Source organism: Mesoplodon bidens (genome assembly GCF_964165515.1).
Source record: "Mesoplodon bidens genome assembly, chromosome: 19".
Taxonomy (NCBI): domain Eukaryota; kingdom Metazoa; phylum Chordata; class Mammalia; order Artiodactyla; family Ziphiidae; genus Mesoplodon; species Mesoplodon bidens.
In genome coordinates this window covers 17,921,967-17,934,633 of record NC_138179.1, presented here as the reverse complement: position 1 = coordinate 17,934,633, position 12,667 = coordinate 17,921,967, and the positions used below count along the sequence as shown (strand labels likewise).

General features: G+C 46.9%; 2 protein-coding genes across 5 annotated transcripts in view; one reads left to right on the top strand and one right to left on the bottom strand.

Moving 5' to 3' along the window:
- The window catches only part of SGSM2 (small G protein signaling modulator 2), a 37,760-nt gene extending 35,425 nt beyond the window's left edge, over positions 1 to 2,335 (bottom strand). For 2 of the 4 annotated variants that reach the window (XM_081220422.1, XM_081220424.1), the window contains exon 1: positions 2,041 to 2,335. In XM_081220422.1, coding sequence (XP_081076548.1) covers positions 2,041 to 2,097 — 57 coding nt within the window. In that variant the 5' untranslated portion in view covers positions 2,098 to 2,335. The remainder of the gene's footprint in view (positions 1 to 2,040) is intronic. The other 2 variants (XM_081220423.1, XM_081220425.1) reach the window with 1 other exon arrangement.
- A 646-nt stretch (positions 2,336 to 2,981) lies between these two features.
- TSR1 (TSR1 ribosome maturation factor) lies at positions 2,982 to 12,575 on the top strand. The gene is made up of 15 exons (XM_081219005.1): positions 2,982 to 3,565; positions 3,750 to 3,853; positions 4,177 to 4,396; positions 4,512 to 4,646; positions 5,033 to 5,457; positions 6,228 to 6,387; positions 6,814 to 6,971; positions 7,230 to 7,426; positions 8,191 to 8,353; positions 8,678 to 8,788; positions 9,525 to 9,657; positions 10,962 to 11,078; positions 11,726 to 11,866; positions 11,971 to 12,045; positions 12,171 to 12,575. Exons 1-15 carry the CDS (start codon positions 3,469 to 3,471, stop codon positions 12,347 to 12,349), a joined length of 2,415 nt encoding a protein of 804 aa, XP_081075131.1. The 5' UTR covers positions 2,982 to 3,468; the 3' UTR covers positions 12,350 to 12,575.
- The last annotated feature ends 92 nt before the right edge of the window (positions 12,576 to 12,667 follow it).

Sequence of the window (12,667 nt, the reverse complement as noted above, 5' to 3'; positions counted from 1 at the left end):
GACCTTCCTAGATTACTTCCCAAGGGGTTTTGCATTAAACAGAGCATAATGTCACAGCTCAAAGACCTGCAGGCATCTGAAGCAGGCTGTTGGGGCAGATTTTTGGATTAGGAGGACCTATAGATACCCTGGGAATTCCCTGGCGGTCCAGTGGCTAAGACTCGGCGCTTTTACTGCTGGGGCCCAGGTTCAATCCCTGATGGGGGAACTAAGATCCCACAAGCTGTGCAGCACAGACAAAAAAAAAATATATATATATATATATATACTACAAGTCCTTTATGAAAGGCCAGACTTGCCTACAATTACCCCCACTGTCCCTACTTGTAGGACAAGAAAGGATTATATTTCTCTTGAAATCAAGCGCTGAAGGGGGAAGGGAACTAAGAGTTCAGAGCGGGTCAACATCTGTCAGGTAATACACATAGCTGTGGCATATTCTGGACATTTCTTACATTTGTTTAAGAATCATTCTGGGAGTAGTACAGACAGCCTTCTAAATACTGCCTTCCCCCAAATCTTTCCCATCATCCCTGACCAACCCCAAATTTGGAACACACCAACAAGCCTAGCACATCTGCCCATAGTTTGGGTATGGCTACATTTTTGTTCTTGTTTATACTGTTCATATAAATCTCTGTCACTAGACTATCTGTTTCCTGAGGATAATTACTGAGATTTGAGATTTCTTTTTTCCTTGGGGAGACCAGAGTTGGGGCTTAAATGCTAATTTGATGTACTCCTGGCCTAAAAAACCTCTCACTTGGCCACTTCACAGCAAAGGCACAATAGAGCTTCTCACACACAGTTGGAAAAGGTGATGGCTTCAACTACTTCTTTGCCAACAGAAGGGAAGGAAACAAAAGTTAGGGCACAATAGCCAGGCCATAATTAATGCGGGAGAACGATCTAGAGCCTTCCAGGATTTTATAAGAACCCAGAGTCTTCTCCAGTCCTGAAACTCTAGGAAAGGGTAAAGGAACCAATATGGTAAACTTTTATATATGAGGTGAATATCACTATCCTTATTTTAGAGATGAAGAAATTGAGACTCAGAGAGGTTAAGTAACTTATTCAAGGTCACAAAGAGCTGGTCCAGACTATCCCAAAGTTTATGCATTCCCATCAGACTTTGCAGTCTCCAAGATCAGCAGATTTATTTACCAAAGAGTCATTGAGTGCCTACGTGGATACAGAGTTCTGGACAAGACGGATGGGTGTCCTGCCCTCATTGAGTTTACACATCTGGCAGACACAGAGGTAGGTGGGAGGAGTTCGTGGCTCCATCCAGAGGCCTAATCCATTCTAATCCACTCTGTGGGTTTGAACTCTCCAGCTCTCGTTTGTGGGTGAGTCATATGGACAACCCCCCCCACCACCATGAAACTGAAATGGCTTTTAGGGCAGGGTCAAAGTAAAGGACATTAGTACAGAGAAGGACTGTTCTCTTTCTGACGTGGGCGGGGGTACTCCTCAAAAGAGGAGAATAATCTTGAGTCTTAAAAAACATTCTCAAAACACCCTCTGGCCTCTGCGTAGGGAGGTGGGCGTGGAGTGAGAATCAGTGAGGTGTGCGGCGAACCCTCCTGCAGCCGAGGCTCGGTTCCCAGAAAGATAACTGAATGGGGTGTAGGGCAAACCGGAGCTAAGCCCCCAGGTCACCCGTTTAGCGCTCTAGGAGGCCTGCGAGGGGCCCCGCCCCCTCCTCAGGCGGCGCGGGCAATGAATGGGCAGCTCGGGTTCTCCAGAAATTGCCGCCACCCCTCCCCCGACCTCGGTTTCCCAGAGCTGCTGCCTTCACAGGGCGGGGAGCTGCGGGATCGCGGAGCAAACTAACCCTGAAGCGCCGGCCTAGCCCCTGGGGCCGAGGAGAGCTGCCCCCTGATCCGGGAGTGGGGCGGAAACCGCAAACCAGTCCAGGACCCCGCCCCCGCCCAAGGCCAGCAAGCGCCCGCGGCCCGGAATGGGAGCAGATCTTTCTGTCCCTTGGGCCTTGCGGACAGGGACGCGAGCTCCCGGGGGTCCGTACCCCGACTTTACCTCTTTTTTCACGTTCCACAGCAGTTTCTCTTTGACTGCGTCCTCCGCGCTGCCCATCGTGCGGCGGCTGACGGGGAGGTGGTGCCCAGCGGCCGCCTAAGCCCCCCACGCGCCCTCGCTGCCTCAGCGCCTCTCGGCTCAGCGCCCCAAGCGCCAGGAGGAGCCCCCGCCCGCCGCGCTCCCCTCCCGGCGCCGCCGCCGCAGCCACTGCCCGGTGCTGGGCTCTGCAGCCATCTTCCGAGCCCCGCACCGACGTCAGGAGGCTGGCCCGGCCCCTTCCCACAGCCGGGGGCGGGGGGGTGGTGCGCTCAGCCACTGGCGGGGGGTCGGGAGGGGGGAAGGCTGCGCGCGCCTGGGGGCACCGTGCCCGGGCGCGCGCCACGGGGGCCGTTGTCATGGCAACGCGCCCTCTCCAGCCCCGAGGGCGCGAACTTGCACTGTGAGAGCTAGCAGCCCGCCGCGCCCAGTGCCGCGCGGGGAGGCGAGGCGCGCCCGGCACCCCATGGCTGAGGGGTGAGTCGCTCGGGCCGAAGCTGGCCCCCATCCAGCTAGACGTCCCCTGATTCCTACCCGCTCGTCTTCCCGACGGGAAGGGCCGGGGCCCCCACGCCTCGAGTCTGGCCACGGGGAAGCCAGTGTTAGTCCCCTGGCTGGGAGAAAGGCCGCGGAGCGCCATCGTTTCTCCAAACACCCCTGCCAGCCGGGCGCCCTCAGTTGCAAAGCTTTGGGGAAGAGGAGTGGGAGCGCAGCAGCCCCCGTCTACAGAGGCTCGGCTATACCTAAGGGCGCGACAGTCAAGGTCAGCCGTCCCTCCCCCGAGGGGTCGTCACGTCCCGTCTGGCCCTTCACACACACACGTGGGAGGTGGGGGCGCAGCTTGGAGTGACTGGGACCAGAAGGAGCTTGTACGGAACCTGTGGAGGTGAGACAAGCGCCTTCTGCACGATTTGCCTTGTAGACTTAAGCAGCCCCACCTGGGCAATGAGGGCGAGAAAAGGTTGCTCAAAGTGTCAAAGAACACCTGCTGCTGCAAACTGAGGAGCGGTGTGCACAAAGCTAGGTGAGAGGAGGGGCTTAGCCCTCTATCGCACAAATGGAGACTCTCCCTAAGTGAAAGTGATGCAACCTGATAGCGCAAAAAATAAAAATACAAGGGAGCAAAACAGCTCTCCGAGACTGAAAGCCCAAACCTCGAGTCTACATCCGGCGTTTTAAAGCCCGCAACAACGGACCACCGCCTGGGAAAAGTTTACGAGCAGGTTTTGTGGAGACGCAGGCGCCGTGCTCTCAGAAGCGGGTGGAAAGGACCTTCGCGGGAGCACACGAGGAGCCTTGCCCCGCCGGGCGAGGACACGCCCCCAAGGCGAGAACCGGAAGCGCTCGGTTCGGCCCGGAAGTAGTGCCGAATTGGTACACGTGAGCGGCAATATGGCGGCTCATCGCTCTGGCCCGCTTAAGCAGCAGAATAAAGCTCATAAAGGCGGGCGGCATCGGGGTCGGGGATCCGCGCAGCGGGACGGCAAGGGTAAGAAGGTAGGGTTGGAGGAAGAAGGGATGTTTAGTCGATATTAACTGCTTTTTTTCGTGCCCAGAATGAGCTCCTACCTACTCCGGCCTGGACCCCGCGCAAAGGCTCTGAGGAGAGCAGAGAGGGATCTCCTTTCTTGACCTAGTGCCCTGTGCAAGAGCCTTTTCTGGTCTCCCTACAGGCCGTCTAGCACTGAAAACCCTAAGCAAGAAGGTGAGAAAAGATCTCAGCAAAGTGGACCAGAGGCATCGCGCCAGCCAGCTCCGAAAGCAGAAGAAGGAGGCGGTGAGAGGACCGGGGATTGGGGAATGGTGTGGCTTCACAACCGTTCTAGGCGGGTAATGCCTCAAACTAGAAAATGTGACCCTGGGAAGGGGCCAGGGTTGGAGAATAACCCTAGAGCACGTGTCAGGCGTGCTGGCCCAGACTCATGCTGGAGCATTCTTTGCTTTGTTTCTAGCTTCTGCCCGCCTCCTTGGCATACATGACACCTTTTACAAGAGAGATGCTGGTCGGAGGGTCGGGGTGGGCATCTGTACTGGTGGAAATGCAGTACCGAAACAAAGTACTGAAACATTGAGATGTTCTCTGATCCTTTCTTTCCTCAGGTTTTGGCAGAAAAGAGACAGCTCGGCAGCAAGGATGGCCCTCCTCATCAGGTACTGGTGGTTCCCCTGCACAACAGGATTTCCCTGCCAGAGGCCTTTCGACTGCTTCAGGATAGGGATACTGGAACAGTACACTTGAATGAATGGGGAAGCACCCATAGCTTTATGCTGATATGCCCCCGCTTGAAACATCGGTGGTTTTTTACATCTGCAAGGCCAGGTTAGAACATACAACAATATTTTCTATCACTATGTTTTGCGTATTAGTGGTAATTTTTTTTAGTATAATGTGCTGTCAACCACCTCTTCATACTGACTTTGTCTTCTGTTTGCAGGGGATCTGCACACTGTGTTAGACATGGCTAAAGTGGCTGATACCATCCTGTTCCTCCTTGATCCACTAGAAGGCTGGGATAGCACTGGGGATTACTGCCTTTCCTGCCTCTTTGCTCAGGGCCTTCCTACCTACAGTAAGTGAGTTGGGAGTATTGGAGGCCAAGGGAGGAAGTGAATTAGCATGTATAGTGCACTTACAATTTGCCAGACACTATGTCTGATACACTATGTCTGACGCTTGATACTATTGGAGGGTTGTACATGTATGGCCTTAACTTGGTCCATTGTTTACAAGCTACCTATCAAGATGTCTTTTTATTTCTGGACTGCCCATTGACCAGAGAAAGAAGAAGAATATGAAGTTTGGTTTTACCGTGAAATTTCTTTAGGGTAGCGGAGTGTTGGGTTTCCCAGTGATCTCTGGGCTCACAACTGAACTGTTAGCTTGTTTGTGAGCCACAGGGGGGATTTTCATATAGTGAGGCAACAAGTCATGATACCCTTTCTCTTTTGTTCACAGCATTAGCTGTCCAGGGGGTTTCGGGCCTCCCACTGAAGAAACAAACAGATGTCAGGAGGAAGCTAAGTAAAGCAGTGGAGAAGCGCTTTCCTGATGACAAACTCCTCCTGTTAGACACTCAACAGGAGGCAGGGATGCTGCTCAGGCAGTTGGCTAACCAAAAGCAACGGCATCTTGCCTTTCGAGATCGGCATGCCTACCTATTTGCTCATGCTGCTGACTTTGTGCCTAGTGAAGAGAATAACTTGGTGGGCACCTTGAAGATCTCAGGCTATGTTCGTGGGCAGGCTCTGAATGTAAATAGCTTGCTGCATATCGTTGGACATGGTGATTTCCAGATGAAACAGATAGATGCCCCTATGGACCCTTTCCCTTTAAATCCTAGAGTGATCAAATCCCCAGAGGACCCAGGCATGGCAATGGAGGTAAGATTGGTGTTCTTAAAAACTATGTATTGTAGATTCATGTGTAAGCTGGCAGAGGATGGGAACTACAGAGAGGGTAGTCTGTCTGCACACTTGGACAACTATCCTAGTCCCTGGAGGTAACAGCTAGTTCGAAATAAGGCGGTAGTCAACTACAAATAAGTTGCTATGTCATATACTTATCCAGTGCTTTGTAGATGCCTTACATAGCAATTGGCTCTGAATTTATAGAAGGCACACAGGTTGTAGTCTCTTTCCTTAGACAATTAGGTCAGAAAAAAATGGCAGAGACCTGTGAAATAAAGATTGAGAAAGCGTGGTTGAGGTGCACACCTGCAGTGGAAGTTGAGAAAGAAGACTGGCAAGCTTCACAGAAGAGATCAGACTTGAGCTAGGTGTTGAGAAGGATGAACGTGATTTATGAGTTGAAAAGAGATGGAAGAATATCCAAGCAAATAAAGACAACATGAACCTAGGCAAAGTGATGGATCAGAGGGTTTCTTTGAACCCTGAAGATAACAGCTTGATGGGAGTAAGGTATGTAGTAAAAAGGTAGGCATGAGACCAGATTATGAAAGGTCTCAAGAGCCAAGCAGAGGTATGGACCTAGAATGGTAGGAAATAGAACCATTTGAAAAATTCTGACAAGTTTTCACTTTCTATTTTTCTGTTTGAGGACTATGTTATTTCTAGATCTTTCTGGTTATTATGTTAGATTTAGTAGATTTTTGGCTAATATTTAATTGACCATCAACTGTTTGGGTTTTCAGATTTGTGCTACAGATGCTGTAGCTGATATGGAGGAGGACCTGAAGGTCCTAATGAAGGCAGACCCTGAGAGACAAGAATCTTTGCAAACAGAGGTTATCCCAGATCCAATGGAGGGGGAACAGACCTGGCCCACGGAGGAGGAGCTGAGTGAAGCAAATGGTTGGTATTGGCAAACTTGAAATTCTGGCCTAGAATTGTGGGTTTTGTCTAGCTGCTCACAGTGAGGACCTTATAAGGTAGAGTAGGATGAGGAAGTATTTGGAAGTCTTCTCTTACCTCCAAAGGTTCTATGTTTTCACTAAGCAAACACTGGACACAGCTTTACTTCGTTTCTAAAAATTACTTACGTTATTGTTTCCTAATGAACAGATAACTTCTGATTTATTATAGGACTTATTTAGCTGTGTAAGTATTGCTAGTTCTGAGGCAGCTGAATTAAATTGGGAAGTCTGTTCTATTTATAGAGCCTGTCAGAGTTCTTGATATTGGTAGCAATATGTGATATCTTGCCTATGTGAGAATACCCAAAGTAATAGGGGAGGGAAGGAGGTATATAATTTACTTAACTCATTTGGGCTTTTACAGACTTATTGAAGGAAGCTTCCAAGGTAGTAAAGAAGGTTCCCAAAGGAACATCCAGTTATCAAGCTGAATGGATTTTGGATGAGGATGGCGAAAGTGGTGGGGAAGGAGATGAGTATGATGATATAGAACGTGAGGATTTTATGGAAGAGGAATCTCAGGTAAGGAAATGGGCCCTTGGGCAACTTCTGTGTACAGCCCCAAATGCAAGGCAAGGTGCATTCCTGACCTTAAGGGGTATGTGTGGTCAGTTTCTTAGGAATGACTTTGTTGCCGGGAATGAGACTTTGTTTTATAACTTAGTCTCTATTAGAATTGATATTGGTTTGGACTAGGTATCTAGTAGAATTATTTTAGCTCGATGGCCTTTAGGGTAGAGATGTGGGTTTCCTCTGAAATTGTAATCCTTCATTCTACAGGATGAGGGTAGTGAAAAGGAAGAAGAGGAGGAATGTGAAACTGTGACTATAGGAGAGTCCATGCATGATGATCTGTATGATGAGAAAGTGGATGAAGAGGCTGAGGGGAAAATGCTGGAGAAATATAAACAAGAAAGACTGGAAGAGATGTTTCCAGATGAAGTAGATACCCCCCGTGACGTGGCTGCTAGAATTCGGTTAGTCAGCAAGTCTAAGATCAATCAGTATGTTTTTATTTAAAACTTACGTGGCTCAGAACTATGTCAGTGTGATGTAAAAGAAGGAACATACATTGTTCTTGCTCTTGAAGGGCTAATACTATATGGGAAGGTAAGACAGACATATGGGAAACAATGTTCATATTCTAGACTGTGTAGTACAGACTAATAGTGTTACAGTACATTACTGAAGGAAATGCTGTGATTAATTAGCAAATGCTTCCTTTGGAGCTAAGACTCAAAGTATATAACACTTGGAGATTTGGGGAAGTTTGGGTAGAACAGTGAGAATAAAAGAATGAAGATGTAGATGGTCCTGTTTGCTCTAAAGGTGAGTCCAGAGACTTTATGCTGCATATTAGAGAGAGAAGGCTTTTATCGAGGATGTTGCTCGTCGGGTTAAAGAGCCGCTCCCTGATACGCACCAGGGAGCCGCTGTAAATACTTTTAAGAAGCTGGGGTTTGGTGCTGAAATACTTGTTTCAGGCTGTTTTGGAGTGTGGTTCAGATTTAAGCTGTTAGGTTATTTTGAGAGATAGTGAATTCTTTTAAGCTAAAGCCTTAGGCATTTTATTTATTTACTTGTTTATCTTTCAAAAATTAAAAAAAAAATTGTTTTTGTTTTTTTCTTTTTTTTCTTCTTTTTAAGCCTTAGCCTTTTTAGAAGTGAGTTGAGTGAAACGGTTAAGTAGCACCATATAAGTTTCACTATTAATTTATTTAAAATAGCCTCTGTATTCTAGATTTCAGAAATACAGAGGTCTCAAGAGCTTCCGGACATCTCCATGGGATCCTAAGGAAAACCTCCCTCAAGATTATGCTCGGATCTTTCAGTTTCAGAACTTTATTAACACTAGGAGACGCATCTTTAAAGAGATTGAAGAAAAAGAGGTTGAAGGAGCTGAGGTATCTGCCGTCCTTTGTGCGTCCCTAGAATTTGTGTTTGTTTGCCAAGGTGCCCCCTCTACTTCTGTTGGCATGAGGACCTTAATTAGTTTTGTGCTGCCTACAGCTGAATTAGAGGAGCTAATTGGGAACAAAGAGGTATCAGAGCTGTTAACTGAAAAAGCTTAATCTAGGTGGTTGAGGCATCTGTGAAGGACAGTCTTGAAGGGTGAGGATTGGCTTTACGGTGGTCTGAGAGACTTCTTAACATATTTGGAGAAATGCTTCATCATTATTGAGACCTTAAGGGTAATTGCATGATTGTTTTCTGCTTTCTTCTGGCAGGTTGGCTGGTATGTCACACTTCATGTCTCTGAGGTCCCTGTCTCAGTGGTTGAGCACTTCAAGCGAGGTGCACCCTTGATTGCATTTTCTTTACTACCTCATGAACAGAAGGTGAGTTAGCATCTTGTGGGAAATGGGAGTTATGACACTTTCCAACCAGTTTTGTCTGGCAGTCTGAAGTTTTATGTGACTGACATTTTACTCATTGGGATGCAAAAGTCTGCCTTTATTAGAAGTCAGAGAGGATGACAGAGAAGTCGATGATGGTTTTACCCAACATGTCTGAACCTGTCTGATACACCTCAGTGACGTGATCTCTGTGTGGTTCTGAGACTTCTCTGAGATAAGTACGTTTGTCAGGTCACACTTTAACAAAGGGTTGGCATCCATGAAACTAAACAGGGTTAGTGCCAAGGTATAGATCTTTTTTCTCTTGATGGCCAGCAGTCATGTAGGTTGCGGTATATGTGAGAGCTCTGGCCTTTTGGTCACTGTGAGTAAGGGTGGAGGCAAGAAGGGTCTTGCATGAGTGTGGTTTAGAGGTGTGTGATGAGTGAGTGACTTGTAGGCACTGATTTTGTGGCAGATGTTGAGCTCTTGCATATTAGACGTGGGAAGGTCACCTAGTGTAGCAGGGACATGAAAGCTCTGAAAACCAGCATATTTTCGATTTGAATGCCAGTTGTTGGTGAAGGTAAAAGGTGAATTTGTGTCTCTTCATCTACACTCCACCATAAATTAGTATTGTCAGTTCTTAGAGTGAATATAATCTGGTTAGGTTTGCCTTCTTGCAGGTTAGGCTATTCTATTCCTGATATGAAGTTCTGTTTTCCTATTTGGTCCCCAGATGTCAGTACTTAATATGGTGGTGAGCCGGCACCCTGGCAACACTGAACCTGTGAAAGCTAAAGAGGAGCTGATCTTCCACTGTGGATTCAGGCGCTTCCGAGCCTCACCCTTATTCTCTCAGCACACTGCAGGTGAGCAGTAGGGAAGCTTCTGGGTTCTTGTCCATCTTACTGTCTTTTAGGGGACTGAGATTTGGGGAGAGGTGCAGAATACACCATTTCAAACTCTCAGTCTCTGGGTTAGAGGTATTTTCAGTACTCTGGTTTAGGAGCCAATGATGTTTCCATTCAAAGTGTCTGAACCTGTCTGAAGCATCCCAGTGATGCAACCTCTGTGTGGTGCTGAGGCTTCTCTGCCATGAGTATTTGCTGCAGAGGAGGTTTTGGATAGGAGTTGGCTGCTTTCTAGAGATGCTGTGTCATGGAACCCTTGGCATCTGTTGTGCCAGTGGCCGTGTGGGTGAAGGCTAGGGGTGGCCCTCAGTTGGATAAAGCAGAGTGTGTGGCTTCTGAGATGTTGAGACTGCATGAGGATTTAGAGAGTGGTGACCAGGAATACTTTATGACAAAAAAATGATTGTGCTCTTTCGTATTAGGAGTGGGAAGATGTTTGCATTAACTTGGGGGCTTCTGAACATTACCTACACTCTCAACTCTCAGCAATGGCCGGAGGAAGGTGATAAAGGCGGCATTAATGGATGCTCTGGATAATTTCTTTTCTCTCCAGCCATGCTGTCTAAATGAAGGATTAATTTCTCTTTCCCTTAAACTATTTTGTTTCCCTATAACATTCAGTATTAAAAAGGGTTAATATTGTATTAAAAAGGGTTTCGTTGAAGGTAAAGACAAGATCTAGATAGTCCCCAAGAAGAGATTAGTAAAGTTTGGCCCTTAGCCAAATCTGTCCCACTGCTTGTTTTGTTAAGTAAAGTTTTGTTGGAACACAGTTGTGCTTTCTTGTTTAATTTTTTAAAAATGTCTGTGGCTGTTTTTGTGCTACAGTGAGAGTTGAGTAGTTGGAACAGAGACTATAATGGCCACAAAGCCTAACATATTTACTATCTGCCCATTTACAGAAAATGTTTGCCAATCCTTGCTCAAGACTAAGAGCTGTTGAATTAGTGTATTTTGTAAAGCACTGATTCTCAAATGAGGTAGGGGTGATGTGTATCAGAATCACCTGGAGAACTTTTTCCAACCCCAAAATATAGTTTAAACTCCAAGATTCTGCCTCCAGTTGAAAAATCACTGATAGGATTGGGTTGTATCTTTCAGTTGTATTGAGGCCAGAAAATGTTTGGAGAATTAGTGGGATAAAAAAACACTAGTTGCCTTAGGTTTAAGAGTTGCAGTGATACTGCTTTTCACAGGCCTCTGCATTACCTATTGTTTCTCAAAATATTTTTTGGTTTTTATTTTTTTAACCTTTATGGCAGCGGATAAACATAAATTTCAGAGATTCCTGACTGCTGACTTGGCTCTGGTGGTGACAGTATATGCCCCTATCACTTTTCCTCCTGCATCTGTGCTGCTTTTCAAACAGAACAGCAATGGTAAGTTGAGTTCACAGAGGTGAATAGGCCAATAGGCCTGTGGGTCCTTAATAAGATTAACTGCTTTCTGTATTTAAATTTGGGGGCCAAATGGCACAAAAAAGGTAATGATGATTTTCAAAATATCCCAATCTCAGCCTCATATTGGGTCTGAGGCGAGGATGACAAATGGGGTTTTATCTTGCTTGTAAACCATAGCTAATTGGTAGAGGCTGCTCAGAGTGCTGTATTTAGGGTGGGTTCTGAGGATAGGCTCAGCAGGAATATCACTTAGTGATCTTTGCCATGAACCCAGGAGGGGCAGCATAGTACATCCCTATTTTGTTTCCCTAAGATCTCCCATAGGTCTTTTTTTTTTTTTTTTTTTTTTTTTTGTGGTACGCGGGCCTCTCACTGCTGTGGCCTCTCCCGTTGCGGAGCACAGGCTCCGGACGCGCAGGCTCAGCGACCATGGCTCACGGGCCCAGCCGCTCTGCGGCATGTGGGATCTTCCTGGACCGGGGCACGAACCTGGGTCCCCTGCATCGGCAGGCGGACTCTGAACCACTGCGCCACCAGGGAAGCCCTCCCATAGGTCTTTAAATGGACTGGACAATAAATGAAGGCTTTGACCTATGGACTCCTGCTGCCCTGCTTTTGCCCCTTAGGAATGCACAGCCTCATTGCCACAGGCCATCTATTGTCAGTGGATCCAGACAGAATGGTCATCAAGAGAGTTGTTCTGAGTGGTCATCCTTTCAAAATTTTTACTAAGATGGCAGTGGTGCGTTACATGTTCTTCAACAGAGGTAGGTGTAACGGATGGGACCCAATTGCCTTTGTGGGATGAAGGTTGGATTTATATATTATGGATAAATATTTCATCTTGGTCTTCTGTGTGTTTGATTCTAAGAGGATGTGCTGTGGTTTAAACCGGTGGAACTGAGAACAAAGTGGGGCCGTAGGGGGCACATCAAGGAGCCTTTAGGTAAGAGAATGTGGGATTTGGGATCTTGTCTAGATTTCCCCAGTGCTACTAAATGACTGTTGGGTTAGACCACTGCTTTAAAATTTCCTTTTAAAGTTGACCAACTCGTGCTGTTTTCTTTGTAGGTACTCATGGCCACATGAAGTGCAGTTTTGATGGGAAGCTAAAATCTCAGGACACAGTACTGATGAACCTCTATAAAAGAGTTTTCCCCAAATGGACTTATGATCCATATGTACCAGAACCAGTACCTTGGGTGAAAAGTGAGATTTCTTCAACAGTGCCTGAAGTGGACATGGAATAATGGATTCAGTGGGATTCTGTCTCATTGCTACTAGTTAGCACTCTAGGGTTGGGAGCCTGTAGGTTGTGACTGGGCAGTTTATGTTTTCTACTTAAGCCTACTTAAGGTCTCCTGCTCCTTTTAGCAGAAGACTTTTCTTGGCCTTGACAAGGTATCTCAGTTAAGTATGGATGTTTTTCTATTGCAGCTTAGTCCAAAAAACTATTAAAACTTACTGAAATATACATTCTCCATTAGGATTTTGAAAGCTCTTTGAGAGGGGAAGATAGGAAGTTGACAATGACCAGGAGACAAAATTTCCAAGTGTCTAGACACTGA

Excerpts from the sequence above, each read along its gene's own strand:
- TSR1 (XM_081219005.1), top strand. The coding sequence starts at position 3,469 with ATGGCGGCTCATCGCTCTGGCCCGCTTAAGCAGCAGAATAAAGCTCAT. Across the intron at positions 11,867-11,970 it reads TTACATGTTCTTCAACAGAG|AGGATGTGCTGTGGTTTAAA; the intron begins GTAGGTGTAACG and ends TTTGATTCTAAG. Across the intron at positions 12,046-12,170 it reads GCACATCAAGGAGCCTTTAG|GTACTCATGGCCACATGAAG; the intron begins GTAAGAGAATGT and ends TTTTCTTTGTAG.